The sequence below is a fragment of the Pristiophorus japonicus genome, chromosome 18 (assembly GCF_044704955.1).
Source record: "Pristiophorus japonicus isolate sPriJap1 chromosome 18, sPriJap1.hap1, whole genome shotgun sequence".
Lineage (NCBI taxonomy): Eukaryota > Metazoa > Chordata > Chondrichthyes > Pristiophoridae > Pristiophorus > Pristiophorus japonicus.
In genome coordinates this window covers 22,701,209-22,720,196 of record NC_091994.1, presented here as the reverse complement: position 1 = coordinate 22,720,196, position 18,988 = coordinate 22,701,209, and the positions used below count along the sequence as shown (strand labels likewise).

Genomic DNA, 18,988 nt, shown 5'->3' with positions numbered 1-18,988 from the left:
AACTGTCACAATACAGTGGCTGAGGCAGAGTTGCTCATTAATTGAATGAGAAAGCACAGGTTATACTCTCATTCCTGTGGATGGCTATCAAGGGTTAAAATCAAGAATATAATCTCAGTGGAATTTGTGTTCTTATATCTTCTCTATTAACAGATTCTCACCACAGGTATAAAATATTTTTTGCCACAACTATTTCAGCTTGGAGTAAATGAGATGGTATTTTAAATTAACTTTTGTGTTTTTAAATGCGTGAAGATAAACTGAAATAAATACGAGATTGTTTGTGCATAAATGAATGACTGGGCATTGTTTCTCTTAATATTTTTACTTTTTACAATCATTCTTGAAGGTCTCTTAAAGTGGGCTTCATCAGTACCTTATTTTGAAAGTTCCTGATTTCCTCCTGTGTATAGGGTTGCCAGGCAAGCTGCTTCAACTCATCTGTTGTGTATTGGCAAGTTTCCAAATGGGATTCTACCACATTCTGTGCTATCCGATCTGGACAAGAGAAGAGGATGCAGTTTTTAAAAGAATCGATATGAAACATTGTGCATAGAAGCAGCCATACTCATGAATTTAATCCTGTGGATCCCATTTCCTCTGCCCAATGGAATTTCGAGGCTCTTGTTTCTATTGCTCTCCGAAAGGGTCAGATTTTGCCGCAGCACGCTAGCTAACAGCGTCAGCTGTTAGTTGGACTTGCCCCTGCACCCTTCAGCCCAGAAAGGTTTTTGCTCACAAAGTTGGAAGTGCGAGTTCACAATGGCAGTGAGGGAAACAGGGCATCTGGGGCCTGAGCGAGCAGGTCAAGCAACAGGGTCTTTCCTTAACCAATCAGATTGAAGGATTAGGAATTCAATATCAAATCAGGTACAGAAAGAGAAATAAAGAGAGGGAAAGAAACATTGGATTAAGGGAGAGAGAGAAAAGAGACAAAATACAGCATCGTCATGGTTAAGAATTTGCTGTCAAAATGACGGTGTGCCAATGACACTCGCCGTTATTTAGGAGTAAATGGTACAACGTGCGGTTAAATACAAAAATCCAACAGTTGCTGTCCGAGTTGCACCGCTCTGCCATTAGCTTTGTGAAAATGGCATTTTGCTGTCTGGTTCACCACTGACATGCATGGAATATCATGAAGTTGCTGTATTTGCACAGTAGATTTGAACGAAACACACCGCAGATTTTTAGGGCTAGTAATTAATAGCCTAAGTTTAACAATGTGATAATTGTTAATTACTGCCAATTGACCTCCCTGTCACTGAAAATTAACTATTACATTTATAGGATATATATGGCACAGAAACAGGCCATTCGTCCCAAGAAGTCCATGCTGGTGATCCCTCAGGGTTTAAATTTTTCAGGGAGATTTTAAAAATGTCAAATTTTAAATTTAAGTTCTTACTTTTCCTTTGTCATTTTTTCTTTCTCTCTTAATCCAATCTTTTTTTCCATCTCTTTACTTATTTTTCTGTACCTGATTCGACATCGAATTCACCCTTCTTCTCAGTCCTTCTGTGTTTATATTCTAATCCTTCAATCTCATTGGTTAAGGAGATACCCTGTTGCTTTCCCTGCTCACTCAGGTCCCAGATGCCCGGTTTCCCTCGCTGCGCCATTATCAGCTCGCACTTTCAGCAACTTTGTGGGCTAAATTTTAATGAGCTGGAATCCAACTAATGGCAGATGCCCTGCTACAGCAAAATCTGGCCAGATAACATTCAATTTTGGGGCTAATCTAATGGCGGGGCGACGGATAGCAACTTTGGAATATTAACATTTAATCGCTCATCCGCTCCTCCCCTGAAGTTGCTGTCCCATTTACGCATGAATAATATAGAGCACCATTAGCCTCACCGTTATTTTGACAGCAAATTCTGGCCCATTATTGAATTTCATCTCCATAACTTGCGATATTAAGAATGCTCTCACTTTCAAGTTATAAGAGTGATACACAAATATTTAGACAGAATCACTGCAGTGTGACTTCAAAGCAAAACGTTAATTTCACAGAACAGCAGGTAATGGAAGGGAGAGAATTTAGGATCTCGCTGGATGGATGGATGAATTAATATGGGCCATATGGCCTTCCTCATCTATAATTATCTTGCAATCTTGTGAGCAGAACAAGTGGAATGACAGCCTACATTTCTAGCACATATCTACATACTGTCTTAATAAGGAGTAGTGATACATACCTATCTCAGTCATTGAAATTTCTGTGGCAAGCTGACCATTCTCTGGAGAGGGATATGAGAACAAACTGGGCTCCAGCATGATTTCATATAGAGACTCCTGTTTTATATGTTTAATGTCATTCACGTCCATAGCAGACTGATCTGGAGATGGCTCAGCAGAGGTTGAAAGATCAAAGTTATAAAAACTGTTCCCTCCTTCAGGTGTCAGTGGAAAGTCAAATAGGAGCCCGTCTGAGAAAGTGCTGCTGATGTCATCCAGATCCCCCAGTCCACTGCTGACACTGTTTGTGTAGACGCGTGCAAGTCCCTCTGAATCTTCCTTTGCTGCCAGCTGCTCCTGGTGCTGCTGATGTTTCTGTACCTCCGCGTAGAGACTGTCACGTTGCTTTTTGGACATGCGGCCAAACTTCACAGCTGTAGAAAGTGAGGGAAAACCCTCATTAGTAATTGATAACCAATTCCCTTTATTAATACAAAAGCAAAATACTGCGGATGCTGGAATAGAAACATAGAAAATAGGTGCAGGAGTAGGCCCTTCGAGCCTGCACCACCATTCAATATGATCATGGCTGATCATGCAACTTCAGTACCCCACTCCTGCTTTCTCTCCATACCCTTTGATCCCTTGAACCACAAGGGCCACATCTAACTCCCTTTTGAATATATCTAACGAACTGGCCTCAACAATTTTCTGTGGTAGAGAATTCCACAGGTTCACAATTCTCTGAGTGAAGAAATTTCTCCTCATCTCAGTCCTAAATGACTTACCCCTTATCCTTAGACTGTGACCCCTGGTTCTGGACTTCCCCAACATCGGGAACATTCTTCCTGCATCTAACTTGTCCAATCCCGTCAGAATTTTATATGTTTCTATGAGATCCCATTTCATTCTTCTAAATTCCAGTGAATATAAGCCTGGAATAAAAACAGAAAATGCTGAAAATCTCAGCGGGTCAGGCTGCATCTGTGAAGAGAAAAACCGAGTTAACGTTTCGGGTCATTAACTCGGTTTTTCTCTTCACAGATGCTGCCTGACCTGTTGAGAGTTCCAGCATTTTCTGTTTTTATTCCCTTTTTTAATAATTGTATAATAATGTGATTACTAATCTGATTGTTGTTATAGGCGCTTAAATGGGAGACACTGCTTTGTTTAAAAGGAAAAGTGTTTCTTCAGAAATCAGCCTATCTTTGTTGTAATTTTGGTCTCCCATTTCTGCTTCTTAGTTTCGAAATTTTGTTTCTCTCGGTCAGATCGCCTTTATTCACAATTGAAAATTGATTTTTTTTAAAAAAGAAAACAGAAAATAAAACATTATTATATATTTCCCTTGCAATTAATGTCTCGAGCTCATCAAGGTAAGAGTTAAATTCTTTTCACTTTTGGCACTCAACATTTCAGCTCAGGTGGTGTTGAGCTATACGCAGAGTAAGGCCCCCTTTTCTCTGCCCCAGTAACATATCTGAACCATAATTTAAGAATGAACAAGCGGGGTGGAAAATGGAGGCTGATTGACTACCTCCCCGCCTTCTGATTGGTGGTAAAAGTGGCTAAAAAAGATGCTTTTCAATTACCAAACAATTGTGATAACTTTCACTCGTACATGAACCACCTTTAATTTCGGGGCTTTTATTGTTTAAAACTTGCGAGAATACACCTAAAAACCCTATATTAAAAGTATCATTTTTTTCTAAATCCTTTGTGATTAAAAAATACCAAAGGAGCACTAAATCCTTCCAACATTCTTCCAATGCGGGTGTTTGAAACTCGAGACCAAACAACCATACAGACGAATGGAAAGTAGAGAGTTTAAAAATCAACTAATGTTTTATCAAATTACATATTATATAACGCAAGAAATTGCTGAGAATGTTGCCTATTGCTAAAGTGCATCCCATGTCCCTGTTCCACAACAACATTCCATTAGCAACCTGACTGTAGTCAAACTCTGCTAAATACATTATCACCCTACCAAGAAAAGTAGCGCTTGGATAAGGATGATGCTCAGCCTTTCTGTAAACAGCAGATAACAATAATCAATTTGGAAATCTTTGGACTACTGTCCATTCAATTGCTCACTCATCCGCCAACTTAATCTGAAGAAATACAGGAAAATCAAGTTGGTCAAACTTCTAAAATGTGCTGCTGCCTGCAGGTGTAAGTTGCTGGTCGGTGGACGAGGCTTCAAGTGCTGCGCATTTTAAAAGAAAGTTAACTGGCGAATATATTATGCCTGGATCAAGAATGATGAACAGGAGACCTAGGTGCTTGGTTTTGTGCCTTGGAATTCAATACTTGAATAAAATTTATAGTTTGGCCAGGAATGTGTTTATTTGGGTCCAATGTATGGCGCTTATACCAGCAGATTGAGACAAGTGCAAACCCAATATAATCGAAATCTGGCTGTTCCACAAGTAAACCTGAGCCAGCATGAATGCCATGAATGGAGCCAGGTTCTCACTGAAGTGCTGCCAGTAATTTTGGCCGATGGGAATCAGTTGACAGCTTGTTGGACCTGGGGTCTGCTTTGCGTTCCTATCAACAAACTATCTGAAGCAAGGCCAATTTACAATTTCCTCATTGCGGATAATTCTTAAAACACACTCTCGTATGCATTTTTCTATGTTTCTATGTTTCTATGCATGAAAAAGGGTTAGCAGTTAGCAGCAAATACAGCATTTGATATCAGATGATTAGCAAAAAGACAGACTGGCTCGGCCAGTTCCAGGTTTCTCTCTTACCATCACGTGACATTCCAAGAGTAAGACACTTCTGCAGCCGGCAGTGCTGGCAACGATTGCGATTGGTCCGATCAATCAAGCAATTCCTCTGACGAGGACAGGAGTACGCAGCATTATTCTGTTGGCTTCTCCTGAAGAAACCCTGGTTCAGAAAAATTAGATTTTAAAAACTTACAAGGCAGTTAATAATAGTGTCAATTTGGGACAGCGTCCCATCATCTCCTAGGTACAGACCTAGATATTATCAAGAAATAGCAGGTATCTCACTGCTTGGGACATGTAGTTTACACAGATTCATAATAAAGTGTGTGTCTGCTTTCCATTTATTGATTAAATGCTTACACAACAGTGACTGCACTTCAAAAGAACTGTGAAACCTGTAAATTATGGACACCTTAGGAACTGGCATCAGCTGTCCTTTATTTGAGAGGTCTTTATTTACAAGGTGGTCATTATATGGACTGTAAATATTTTCAGTAGAATGGGGAGTTCTTTAACCAGCATCTATCGCGGCAGAGAATTGTGGAGGTATTCAATCCCAGAGATAGAGCAGTTTCTCTGCTGATATGGATGCTTGGTAAATAGTTCCCCCATTCCACAAAAGCCTTTTCTGGCACAAAAGCTGTTGCCGCCTCACGCTGACCTGTGTTTTAAGTTGGACAAGGGCTTGGTGCATTGAAAGCTGTCAACAGTTCATAATTTGGTAGAGTTCGTGGTGTCAGAGCGCCTCTTACACATTTAAACATGTTTGGATCTCTCAATAGATGTCTGTTTTTTTGCAGGTGCCCATTTTTGGGGGGAGTTTATTGAGAATACAAAAGGTGCTATATAAATGCAGGCTCTTTCTTTTGAAACTTTATTGCCACACTGTCTTTATGACGCGGTGTTTTTGTAAGGACGATTCTTTCTTTCAGATATTTTCTCTCATTCCTCTTCCCCCTGAGCCTCTTGTGCCATGCATTATTTGTAGCTGGGACAGCAGTTTGCTGACAACCTGCTCCCAGGCTTCGATACTGCTAATCTTAAACAGAGATCTCGGCGGGTTGTACGGCTGGAGGAGGTTACGCAGACAGGGAGAGGAGAGGCCATGGAGGCATTTGAAAACAAAGATGAGAATTTAAAAATTGAAGGCGTTGCCAATGTACATCAGTGAACATAGGGGTGATCGTTGAACAGGACGTGGTACAAGCTAGATTAAGGGCAGCAGAGTTTTGGATAAGCTCAAGTTTACGCAGTATGCAAGGTGGGAAGCTGGCCAGGAGAGCATTGGCATAGTCAGTGACAAACATCAAAATAAAATGTTGTATCTGGCTTGCCTAAAAACAGTAAAAGCTAGATTTCACCACCAAGGAATTTTGTAGCTCTGGCTACAAATATGAATAATGTCAGCTAAAAATAAATAACTCATGTTAAGTTCAACTACTGACCTCAGCTTCCATTCTCAATTGTTATTCATGATAATGTTCCAGCACTGGCTACTGCAGTTACTGCTCAATACTACTTTGGGGATATGCAGAAGGTGGTTGTAGCTTGTCTGAGGTAAATGTAAATTATAAAATAAAATGGTTGTCAAATTTTGTAGTACCCTATCAATTTTTAGCAGAATAGGTAGAGACAGAGTGAGAAGATGAGAAAGATGTTGTACAGAGTTCCTGCCAACAATGGTGCACCATTACCATCATCTTCTATGGGACATCTTTTCACTCACTCTCGCTCTGTCTGAAACCGTGCCCACAATAAATAGAAAGAAAGAAATACAGACAGACTTGCATTTATATAGCGCCTTTCACAACCACTGTTGTCTCAAAGCGCTTTACATCAATTGAAGTGCTTTTGGATTGTGGTCACTGTTGTAATGTGGGAAACGTGGCATCCAACTTGCGCAAGACACTCCATTTCATAGTCATGTTAACATAGATCTAATTATCAATTATGTTTTCCACATAATCCAAAATTAACAATAGTTTCAATGCAAGTCCTGCTCATTTCTTCCTGATTAAATGATAGCTGAGATCTCACACAGAAGTAAACAGGTTAACAGTCTTTACTACTGTATAGAAATTCACAAACACCGAGCATCTTTGAGCCCAGATGTTCCGGTTAGCAATTGGACCGGGACTTTGTAACAGTTCAAGACTATTTGAAGGCCAATGAATGTTGCAGTGGGGAACCGTTCCCTATTCCTTTGAGCTGGGTCTCCATACAATCCATATGGATGGAACAAAGTTCTCCCCTCTCAGGCTGTGGTTTAGGAACCTAAACCAGTAATTATCAACCTATGGGTTAAGAGCCAAAAGCAGATCAAAGGGTCACAAAACGATCTCTGCAAATTGCATTTTGTTCCATGTCTATGAACTACAAGTAGATAATTGCAGAAACAAATCTGCTTACGCATACCAGTAAATTTCTTGCAATTATTTTGTACAGTGAGCATTTTTAACTTATAAAATGTTGTACCAATCTTGGTTTGTGGTTAGGTTGCAGCATCAACTTTCATACCCACTTTGTACAGCACTAAGAAAAAAGACACGAGCTGTGACAGTCACATTCTATTTCCCAGCAGAAGTAACTCCGCATCATAAACTGCCTGTAATTTGGCATTAATTGAGCAATCTCACGCAAAGCAGTCATAAGCACACCTGATCTAGGAAACAAAATAAAAAACTGACTGCAGTGTGCTTCTCTAAGGTGAAGGTCAACACAGGTTGTTAGCTCCAGTCTCAAAAGTGCTCTACATTACATTTGCTCAAGGAGAAATTCAAGAATGAATGGGAGAAAATAATGTTCTGTTCACAGCATCAATTGTCATTTAAATGACACAATACTCATGTCACTCATAAAATTATCTAAAAGGAGCAAGAATAAGAAAAAAGTTTATAAAGTGGTGAGGAAGCACAACGACGACGTCAGAAAGTTTCAGGTTGATCTACACCACTTTACGAGTGCTCCTCCTGGCTCCACATTAAAGCGGCAAACCGCTGCTGACCACCACGTCCCCTCCCGATCTCCTGCCCTCTCCACCAGACACACGGTAGGACGGTGCCAGCACCCTCGCAACTGGTGCATTGCCTCTTGGGACGCGACTGGCATCCCCAGCATACCAGCCACGTCCAGAGGACGCGAGAGGAGCAGAAAGACTTAGGGCTCAGATAAACACATTTTTAAAAGTGGGAGGACAAGTTGATGAGCTGATATGGAATCCTAGGCTTTATAAACAAGGGTATAGATTACCCCTGTTTATAGAAGTACCACCAACGCTGCCTCCGCACGATCCTGCAAATCCATTGGCAGGATAGACGCACCAACATCAGTGTTCTCGCTCAGGCCAACACCCTCAGCATCGAAACATTGGCCACGCTCGATCAGCTCTGATTGACGGGCCACATCGTCCGCATGTCCAATACGAGACTCCCAAAACAAGCGCTCTACTCGGAGTTTCGACACGGCAAGCGAGCCTCAGGTGGGCAGAGGAAACACTTCAAGGGCACACTCAAGGCCTCCTTGAAAAAGTACAACATCCCCACCAACATCCGGGAATCCCTGGCCCAAGGCTGCTCAAAATGGAGGAGAAGCATCCGGGAAGACGCCGAACACCTCGAGTCTCTTCGTCGGGTGCAAGAGGAGACCAAGCGCAAACAGCGGAAGGAGCGCGCGGCAACCCAAGCACGCCAACCAACTGGCCTTTCAACCACCGTCTGCCCAACCTGTGTAGTTTCTGCATCGGACTCTTCAGTCGCCTGAGAACTCATTTTTAGTGTGGAAGCAAGTCATCCTCGACTCCGAGGGACTACGTAAGAGAAGAGTACAAACGTTAAAAAAAGTAATGCTACATCTGTATAAGTCATTAGTTAGGCCACAGTTCTAATATTGTGCCCAGTTCAACACCTTACTTTAGGAAAGATGTCAAGGCCTTGCAGAGTCCAGAAGGGATTCACTATGATGATATTAGAATGGGAGGCTTTGATTATAAGAAGCGACAAAGGAAATTGGGGATCTTTGCATTAGAACAGAGAATATTAAGAAGAAATCTAAGAGGTGCTCAAAATTATGAGACATTTTGGGAATTGGGAAATATTATTCCAGTGGTCCGTAACTGGAGAGCATGAATTGAAGATTATCACAAAAAGTACAAGGAGACGTTCAGAGAATTATTTTTGCAGACGGCTGTGAGGGCACAGTGTTGGAAGCAGAATTCATAGTAGCTTTTAAAAGGGAAGTGGATAACTATTTGAAAAAGAAACACTTAAAAGGATGTGGGGAAAGGGCAGGGGAATGGGTCTAATTAGATAACTTTTGCAAAGAACTGGTACAGGTGCAATGTTCGCCTTCTGTGAGTCTATTTTAAGTCTCCAATTAGGCTGGCTCTTCCCTCCTGGCTCCGGAGACTGAACAATGAGGTGGTGGGGAAGGAGATGACAAATTAGGAGGAACTAAATACATGTCTCACTTACTTTACATCCTTCACAAGTGATGACTCCATAGTGGATTCCTGAAGACTTGTCTCCACAGATTTTACATGGTATCACTTCTATTTGGGCTGAAACAAGAGAAGAAAAAAAAAGGTAAGAAACCAATTAAACAATGATTTCTTCGTCACTTCCAAATGAGATCCAAACCTAGAAAACACGAAGCTAACATTTTCAAGCAGGAATTAATTTTTCTGCTGGTCTCCAACTATTCCCAGGGAAATTATATTGAATCACCTTGAGCCCTGTATCCAGGGGTCACAAATTGATATTACCGTCATGTTCCCTATAAGCTTAACTTTGTTTAGTTACCAATTTTGAGCCACAGGCCACATGCAATATAGGTACCCCTTAGTTTGTCATTGATTAGGAAAAATATGCCACCTACTATCTGTAAATGAGCTTAATCCATTTCAGTACCAAGGATGTATCTATACTCTGATATGCATTATGGAATCCATTTTGGAGTGATCTTTGACATACCAACCTAGTGTGTATGAAAATTCCTCTCCTCCGGCTGCAGACTTTATAATGAAACGAGTATTTTCACCTTTATTGCACTGCTCGTATATAGGCAACAAGAAGCAGCATCTTAAAGACCCTGGACTGCAGCAGGTTAGAAATAATGCAGTCCTAGAAATGAGCCCATCTTCGGTACCTTCCAAATAGAAGCACAATAGGGGTGAAGGGGGGAGTGGAGAAATTCCTCTGTAGGTAGAGCAAGCAATTAAGGAGGCAAATGATATGACAGCTTTTATTGCAAGGGAGTTGGAGTATAACACGAAGGAAATCTTGGTGCAATTATATAGGGCTTTGGTGATACCACACCTGGAGTACTGTGTGTAGTTTTGGTCTCCTTACCTAAGGAAGGATATTCTTGCCTTTGAGGAGGCGCAATGAAGGTTCACTAGATTGATTCCTGGGATGAGAGGCTGTCCCATGAGGAGAGGTCGCGTAGAATGGCCTATATTCTCTGGAGTTTAGAAGAATGAGAGGTGAGCTCATTGAAACGTATACAATTCTTTGAGGGCTTGACAGGATAGATGCCAAGAGGCTATTTCCTGGTTGGAGAGTCTAGAACTAGGGGTCATAGTCTCAGTATAAGGGATTGGCCATTTAGGACTGCGATGAGGAGAAATTTCTTCACTCAGAGGGTTGTGAATCTTTAGAATTTTCTACCCCAGAAGGCTGTGGATGCATATTCGATGAATATATTCAAGACTATAATTGACGTATTTTTGGGCACTAAGTGAATTAAGGTTTATGGGGATCGGGCAGGAGAGTAGAGTTGATGTAGAGGTTCCACCATGATCTTATTTAATGGCAGAGCAGGCTTGGTGGGCCATATGGGCTACTCCTGCTCCTATTTCTTATGTTCTTATGAAGGATGGTATTTGCTATTGTGTTTTCAAATTTGACAGATAACTGACATTCAAAAGCAGCCAATATATCAATTCTGTCACATCTGAGTCAGCATTGCTTTTCTCGAGAGGTGAAAAATGTAGGGCAGTTAGAAGTAACTGGTCTGCTCTTCCAGTTGAAGGAACTCGTTTAGTGACCTATATGATGGGGAGTGTAGGAAAAGAGAAAGATAACAAGTGATACATCTTAGTGAATTAAATAGAACCACCAGACTATCTTACTGCTATCCACATGTACTTATCCTTGGCCCAGCTGACCTGTGTGAGAACACCACCGCAGGTCGGGGCTATAAATAGAGCTGGAGCACTGGGTCCTGGAACATCGTGGCGGAGGTGTGGCAAATGAGGGTACGGGGCCCAGAAGCAGCATGGGCCAGCCCACACTGCGATATGTGGGCGCACTAGGTCCGTGCAGCAGAGTAGGTCTCCAGTCGTCCTGGTTAATCCTTGCCACTGGAACAAGACCTAGCTCCGTCAAGCCTGTGTGGTGGCTGATGTGCAACGGTCACCACATGTTAAAAAAATTCACGCACAGGCATCTTCCACCCCCTCAACTGGAGTTCAGGACTGGAACATTGGGTCCTTCATTGAAACATTTGTGAACTCTTGTGGAAGCAAGTCATCCTTGTTCAAGGGACCGCCTATGATGATGATCCTTGGCCCACAAGTGCACCAACCACTACAAACTAAAAGAGCATTTATGTCCTGACAACTCTTGGATGAACTTTGTCTCTACCTTGGGCAAGTTACGTAACAGTGGTAGGTGCTAATTACACACACACACTCAAAATAGGAGAGAGCATTAGGAATCAAAAAAGTTTTTTGGGTGTCAGGATTTGTCAACATGAGAACTTGGAGCTCTGGAGGTGGTCGATCGAGATAACACATAGCAGGGAAAGGAAACCAGCAGCTGCAAGTAGAAGCTTAGGTTCTGCTTTGAAATGAACAAAATTCATAAGTCTTTGCTGCACTGTCAGCTATTGTCAATGCTGTCTGCCTGTGCAGATTTGAGTGGACTACGTTCTGACATCCTGCAGACATAATTTGGTTTATAAAAGTAAAAAGAAAAACAAATGTTGGAAGTATACGATGTTCTCATTCTTCAGACACGTGAAAATGTAAGCTACCACGCTGATTAACCTTTAAATTTCAGAATGCAAGCTTCAAATATGCCGATCATTGCTTGTTCTCAGACGTTACAGATTTAAGTAAAATTTACCATTACTGTGGTTTCTTGTGAGAAAAAATTAAACATTTCCACAGCAAATACATTTTCAACTAAGACAGTTTTGTTCTGAGAATACAAATATGCCTTGTGCATTATTAAAGCACTGCATGACACCAAGTCATATGCCTTTGCTTTGTTTACTCCTGACATGCTTCTTTGTATTTTGTACACACTCCATTTACTGTAATTCTAACAGTTTATGTTCTGAAATAGGTCAGTAATTTTGCAATTGACCACATGATCACAAATATAAAATATATTTTTAACTTTACTAGTAAACAAGACGTAAAGCATAGAGGGCATGATATTTTGTGGCACGCATGTTCGGCCAGTGATTCTGGTAATGAGATTGGACTTGCACTGGTAACAGACCAGGGCAAAGACAGGGCTCAGCAGCAAGGTGGCTGACTGTTAAAGCAGTCATTACAGTCTAACAATACAAAGAAAATACTGCAGATGCTGGAAATCCAAAAAGGATGAAGACAGACAGAGCTGGAAACACTCAGCAGTTCAGGAAGCATCTGTGGAAAATCAGCAGTCAACGTTACAAGCTGTTAGCCCTTACTCAAGAAATCCTATTTGCAAAATGATTTACTGGACCTGTATTGGTGGACACTAAATAAAAATAAGTGAACTGCATCAGACTGCACTGGAATACATTAATATTGATCTATTTCTGCCTGCATTCCCTACATAATAACAGTGACTGCACCTCCAAAGTAAACCGCTGGTTGTAACACACTATCGGGGCGTCCCGAGGACGTGACAAGGTGCTATATAAATGAAAACTCTATCTTTTACTCCAATGGCATAGCACGTTTATCCAATGACTAGCTCAGCTATACAGGTCCAGGTTTATTGTGAACTTACTGGTCTTAGGCACGGCAGCTGTGGGGCTGCTACAACTGGCGTCAGCGCTTTGGATTTGAAAGAGAAAATAAATCTAAAAAGGAAAGATGGCAGTGTTCCTCCTCTCTAACCTATTGATGCAGGTTGTGAACGAGCGGGCAGGGGGGGGGAAGTATCCGAAGAGAAGGAAACTATTTATTATGTCAGCTAGCATGGGGCCCACAAAGGGAAGTTGGGTGATCAGCAGTTTAGTTGGAATGAGGTCAAGAGAGCAGGAGATGGGTGTCATGGACAAGATATGCTCGGTGACAAGAAGGAAAATGGGAGAGAAAGTAAGGATAGACGTGGTTCAGGGCTACTCAGTTCCAGTTAGTGACAGTTGGGGACCACTTTTTCAGGTTCCACTGGCTATCTCAAGGTTGGTTTTAAGAAACTGCAAAACAAGCCCTTCGGCACAACACACTTTTATTGGGTTTCCACACTTCTCTTTACTCTTTTCAAGCTTTCATAACACAAGCCTCAAAATATCATCGATTGGCCTGTTGGGACAAGCACAGATATCTTGGCACTTGTCCCTGACAGATAGATTAGATTGGTCTCATTCTCCTGGACTGATTAAAGACTCAAGACCATTACGATAGCCATTAGCTCAACTCTGGATTTGGAAAAGAACAATCTGCCCTATTGTGAATCTAATTTGTTAACATGTCCTGCAACATTAATTAGCATCTTGGTAGGTAAAATCTAACTGGAACGAATGATTATTTGGTTTTTGGAGCAGACATCTATCGGTCATTTCAGACTGGTATATCATGTTCTTGTGAGATTATGGCTCCATTTTTGTTGCAATAACTGTAGTCTTCGAAAAATTACTTTAATTCAGATGTTAAAACATATATTTCAAAATCATTTTAATTCACAATCATTGAAAGGTTTAGCACAAGTGGATGATATGTAACAATTGTTTCACAGGTCTCTCTGGTACGTCTGCATTTACATTACTAAAAAGAACAGCACACCTCACTATAGAATCAAAGGTGCTTTACTTTATGCCTCAATTTTTGAATATATTTTCACCCTGGTCTGTTCAAACAGTAGGTTCTGAGATAGCCAAATAGCAATCCTAGGCCTGCTACACAAGGTGCTGGAATACTATATGTAAAAGTACTACCTGTACATCCAATGCACTTGAATGCGATGTTTAAACTAAGGGTAAGGGTAGAACACTCAGTAAGCTCTCAGGACTTGTACAGAATATTTGGCTTCTGCAGTCAGATTCAACAAAATACTTCCTGCTTAAAGTAGCACTCAAAAGCTTACTGTTCAACAGACTCATTAGGTTGGGATATATATATTTGAGGTCATGTTAGGAGGGAATAAGTAAGTGCCAGAGGGTTAAACAGAACATACTCAAAAGAATTTGCTTTCCTGACGGCAGTCATAAACAGGGAACTGCAATGACCTTAATATCTGGGACACCAGTTAATGAGAAGCGATTTTTCCATGCAGCCGTACATTTTCCGGTACAGACACATGAGTTGAATGGCCTTCTTCTGTGCTGTAAATTTCTATGATTTTCATTGAATCCTGCCCTCTTGAACATCCCTCATTATAATCGCTCAACCATTGGTGGCCGTGGAAACAGCTCTGGAACACCCTCCCTGAACTTCTCCACCTCTCTATCCTCCTTTAAGATGCTCCTTAAAAGCTAACTCTTTAACCAAGCTTTTGGTCATCTGCCTTAATTTCTTCTTTTGTGGCTCGGTGTCAAATTTATCTTATTATCTTATAACACTGCTGTGAAGTGCCTTGGGATGTCTTACTACGTTAAAGGCGCTATATAAATAAAAGTTGTTGTTGTTGTTGTTGTAGAAGTGAAATTATTAGAAGCATTTAGGTTGAGTGACATTTTCTTGTTCCTAGTTTATTATATAGATACAATATTCTTGTATCCAAAGCTTGAAGCATTAATGTAGGTTGGTGTAGGGTAAGGTTCCCTTCTTGCTGAATTCTCCATACCAAGACTTAAATTTAACTCCCCAATCCCCAGAAAAAACATAAGCAAGCATGAAATGATCAAGCCCGCTCCTTCTAATGTGCAATCTATCCAATCATGGACTCTATCCCACCCAATGAATCTCCTGAAGTCACGTTTTATTTAACTACTTGATGATTACCAAAGGCAATCAAACAAAATTCAGAATATTCTTCAACACCACTATTCAACATGGTTTTAAGGAGCGTCTTAAAGGAGAGAGCTGGAGAGACAAAGAGGGAATTCCAGAACCTGGAGGCGGAAAGCACGGTGACCAGTGGTGGGGCGAGGGATGAAATGTTACAAGTTGAAAAGTTTGACTTTGAGGAGGAAAAACAAAATTGCCTCGAAAAAAATCTCTCAGCAAGGTGAGCAGGTAAGTAAAAACAGGAAATTACAAAAGGAAACAAAAATATTTCCTGTTTAGTATTAGATGGCTAATGGTGCTTCACAAACCTTTTACATTACTTTGCGTGGAAATGAGTTTTCTGCAGTCGAGGCTGTGCAGATACACACTGCCGGTTTTATAGACAACAAACTGTATTATACTAAGACCACTTGAAGAGGAGCCAAGACGAGAAATGAACACGTTCTTGATGAATTAGTATCTTAGTGTACACTTAAACGTATTCTTTGTTTAAAATGAAACTATAGCAGAAGGGTTTGCTTTTATTATTTTAAAAAAGCTAATTTAAGTAAGAGCTTCAGTCACTGTACGAAGCACAGACATGAGTAGTGTCTGAATTGCATGCAACAACTGGTAATGAATGGGGGTCCCAGTGTGCAAAGTAGTTTGTGCAGGACTTTGCAGAACTTGGCATTACATAAAACCAATAGAATAAACCGTGCCTGCTTCAGAATCATACTGCTGTTTGGAAAATGTTACTGCAGGATCAAGAGCGCTTTAATGGCATTACTGGAAAGTGCTAAGCTAGCTTTGCTGAGATTATTTCATACAGAGACCCTTCTTCGAGATTTGGAAGGTATTAATATTCTGCAGGAGAATATACAAGCAGTCATATTTTAAATCTCAATGCAAAAGCAGAATACTGCGGATGCTGGAAGTCTGAAATAAAAACAGCAAATGCTGGAAATACTCAACAGATGAGGGAGCATCTGTGGAGAGAGAAACAGAGTTAACATTTTAGGTCGATGACCTTTCATCAGAGCAGTAACATTGCTCAAAAATAAAAACTTTAATGCTGATTAATCATTACTTTCCATAATCCTTTCTCAGCACCGTGCATACAACTATCGTGATGTAACTACAATAGAATTCAAGAATTTAAAATAAAGTAATGAGGTTACACCCATATATATTTATTACCCTCCCTGTATGAATACAAAACTGACATTCAATTACAACCTCAAGCATATAAACCGCCATTTTCTACATGTCAAAAATAAGTTTTTCCAGCTGTTGTTCTGATGTGCAGCAGTACCCTCTGATGAACATATTCAACATTGAGGCAACGCTGGACTGTATTTCCTGCCTGTTTTGAGCAGAAATATACATTAAATACTTTGCACAAACATCCATATTGTCCCATATTGGTAACTTGAACAAGTTGATACTTACAGTGGGATGGAATCTTCATTTCAAAATTGCACTCAAAGACTCTTTTTAAGCCATTCCTAGCTACCAATTTGCAAGCAGTACCTGCCGCCCTCTATTTCCCACCGTAGAGAGCAAAGCAGTGCTTATACTAATAGGATTTAAGATGGAAAGTTCCATTCAGCTTTCTGCAAACTGCATTACTCAGCTTTCACTCCCACACGTAACCAAAGATTGTCCCTGAACCAACAGCAGTGTTTTGTTTGGATTTAAATTTAAAAAACTTTCAGGCCTTGGAGGCAAATTACAAAATGCACCTGTCGTCACTTAGTTATCTCTTACTTACTCATTCTAGTCACTCGGTCTCCAACCTGATTCTGAAGATACTTTAATAAGTAACAATGAAACAGCTCTCAAAAGCTGAATCACTTAGCCTGGCAGCAACCTGACTCTCAATTATAAATACTGACCTTTCTGGCCAAGTAGAAAAAAAATCATCAATAGTCAAGCCATACTGAAGAAATGATTTAGACCTCTAAATGTATAACAAAATGCTGCAGTCGTGATCAAATGATGGAAATATTAAGGCCTTTGAGCCCAGCACAATTGTGTCGAATCATTGTTAGTTCACACATAACAGAAGCTGTCCATAAACTGAACAAGAGAACATTCGAGCAGTGGCTTTCAAAGCTGCATTTCAGAGTGGAAAAATTTTGATTTTTTTCAGAATAACAAGATACATTTCTTTAAATGTGCTGCATTTGAGTGGTTTCTACATTATTCCTTAATAAACCTTTGTACTAGTCTTTTTTTATAATGAATTCAGATAAGTGAGAAAATCGAACATGTCAATTAATTTATGGTGCACTTAAATGATAGAATAACTTATCACTCATTATTCTTCTAGTATGGCAACAGATCAATGGAAGCCTCCAGTTAAAAGGTGTATTACTTTGGTCTCCGTTTATCTTTATACACTTTTAACAGCATTTATTCCATTTCGGCTACAGGAAATGAGTCAGTCTGAAGATTGCAGTCTTTTTCATACTGTCACATTCAAATTAGACAGACAAGTTGAAGAAAATGGAGAATGCTACGCATTTTATATAGAGTTTCTGAATCAATGTGGAAATCATCATGATAGGTTATGCTTGAAATGTATTTATTTCATCAGCTGTAAGTGCCCCATTAGCTGGTAGCTGGCTCCTGATAAAATGAAGTTCCTAATATGCAACATTTTGTAAGATTCAAATAAAAATACAAATGAAACTGCACTGTAAACACAGTATAAAATAATAAGCTTGTCCAATTCCTACAGACTGTTTAAATTACTGAAATGTTTAGTCATCAACATTTTTTTGTCCCTGATAATCGGTAGGGTGGATTGGGTGTATGGAGATGCCTGGGCCTTTAACACTGACCATGTCGAAGTTTACGAGTCAGGGGGAGGTTCTGTGATTTAAATGCTTTCAGCGGGCATGGAGAACCCACCCCTTCCTCCGAAAAGGCCAGAAAGGCTGGCCGAAGAGCCTCAGGCAGCTTCCCCCAACCCTGGAGAAACATCTTGTAGTTGCCACCCTTGTAAGTGTCCCTCAGGTAGGCCCCACTTCTGGGCGTACCTATGGTGACCCTACTCTGAGTCCCAAAGGCAGCACGGGGCATGGGAATGCAAACGTTGGGGCCCGTTCCTGGCCCCATCCGTTGTGGCAATGACCTTGTAAAAGGTGGGCAGGGACTCTATTCCCACATGGACATTCTGGAAACTTGGACTCAAGATCAGGTCCTGATATATCCAGGTTCCAGCTTTGTTTCTAGCTGTTCCACTAGACTCCTGCAGAAGTTACGGTGAAAGTCTGCTGGAACAGCTGCAGACTTTTGGGGCCTGTAAATTTTCTCCATAGATTATTATTCATTCTGTAACAAAGTTGAATAAAGCCACTTATTAAATTCACAACAGATATCAGAGAAGTAAAACATTGTTTCCCATTCCTGTTCAAGTATCATTTAAAAATAAATGTCCTTGTGTTTGGTCAGCAAGCATATCTTCCAACTCATTGAATGGCCAGGCAATATGCAAGACAATTCATTCCTGGAATGTGGGCGTCGCTGCCAAGGCCAGCATTTATTGCCCATCCCTAATTGCCCTTGAGAAGGTGCCCATTCTTGACTGCAGTCCGTGAGTCTGTGTGGTGAAGGTCCACCCATATTGCTATTAGGGAGGGAGTTCCAGGATTTTGACCCAGCGACGATGAAGGAACAGCGATATATTTCCAAGTCAGTATGGTGTGTGACTTGGAGAGGAGCTTGTAGGTGATGGTGTTCTCATATGCCTGCTGCCCATATCCTTCTAGGTGGTAGAGGTCACGGGTTTGGGAGGTGCTGTTGAAGAAGCCTTAGCGAGTTGCTGCAGTGCATTTGTAGATGGTATACACTGCAGCCATGGTGCGCTGGTGGTGGAGGGAATGAATGTGGAAGGTGGTGGATGGGGTGCTGA

At 40.9% G+C, this 18,988-nt stretch overlaps 1 protein-coding gene across 2 annotated transcripts in view; it reads right to left on the bottom strand.

Moving 5' to 3' along the window:
* LOC139229159 (nuclear receptor ROR-beta-like) overlaps nt 1-18,988 on the bottom strand; it is a 64,995-nt gene that overhangs the window by 15,050 nt on the left and 30,957 nt on the right. The window contains exons 1-5 of one of the 2 annotated variants that reach the window (XM_070860820.1): nt 16,519-16,610; nt 9,392-9,477; nt 4,941-5,082; nt 2,202-2,615; nt 377-498 (exon numbers count right to left, since the gene is read on the bottom strand). In XM_070860820.1, coding sequence (XP_070716921.1) covers nt 377-498; nt 2,202-2,615; nt 4,941-5,082; nt 9,392-9,477; nt 16,519-16,537 — 783 coding nt within the window. In that variant the 5' untranslated portion in view covers nt 16,538-16,610. Of the gene's footprint in view, nt 1-376; nt 499-2,201; nt 2,616-4,940; nt 5,083-9,391; nt 9,478-16,518; nt 16,611-18,988 lie in introns of those variants that run through there. The other variant, XM_070860821.1, reaches the window with a different exon arrangement.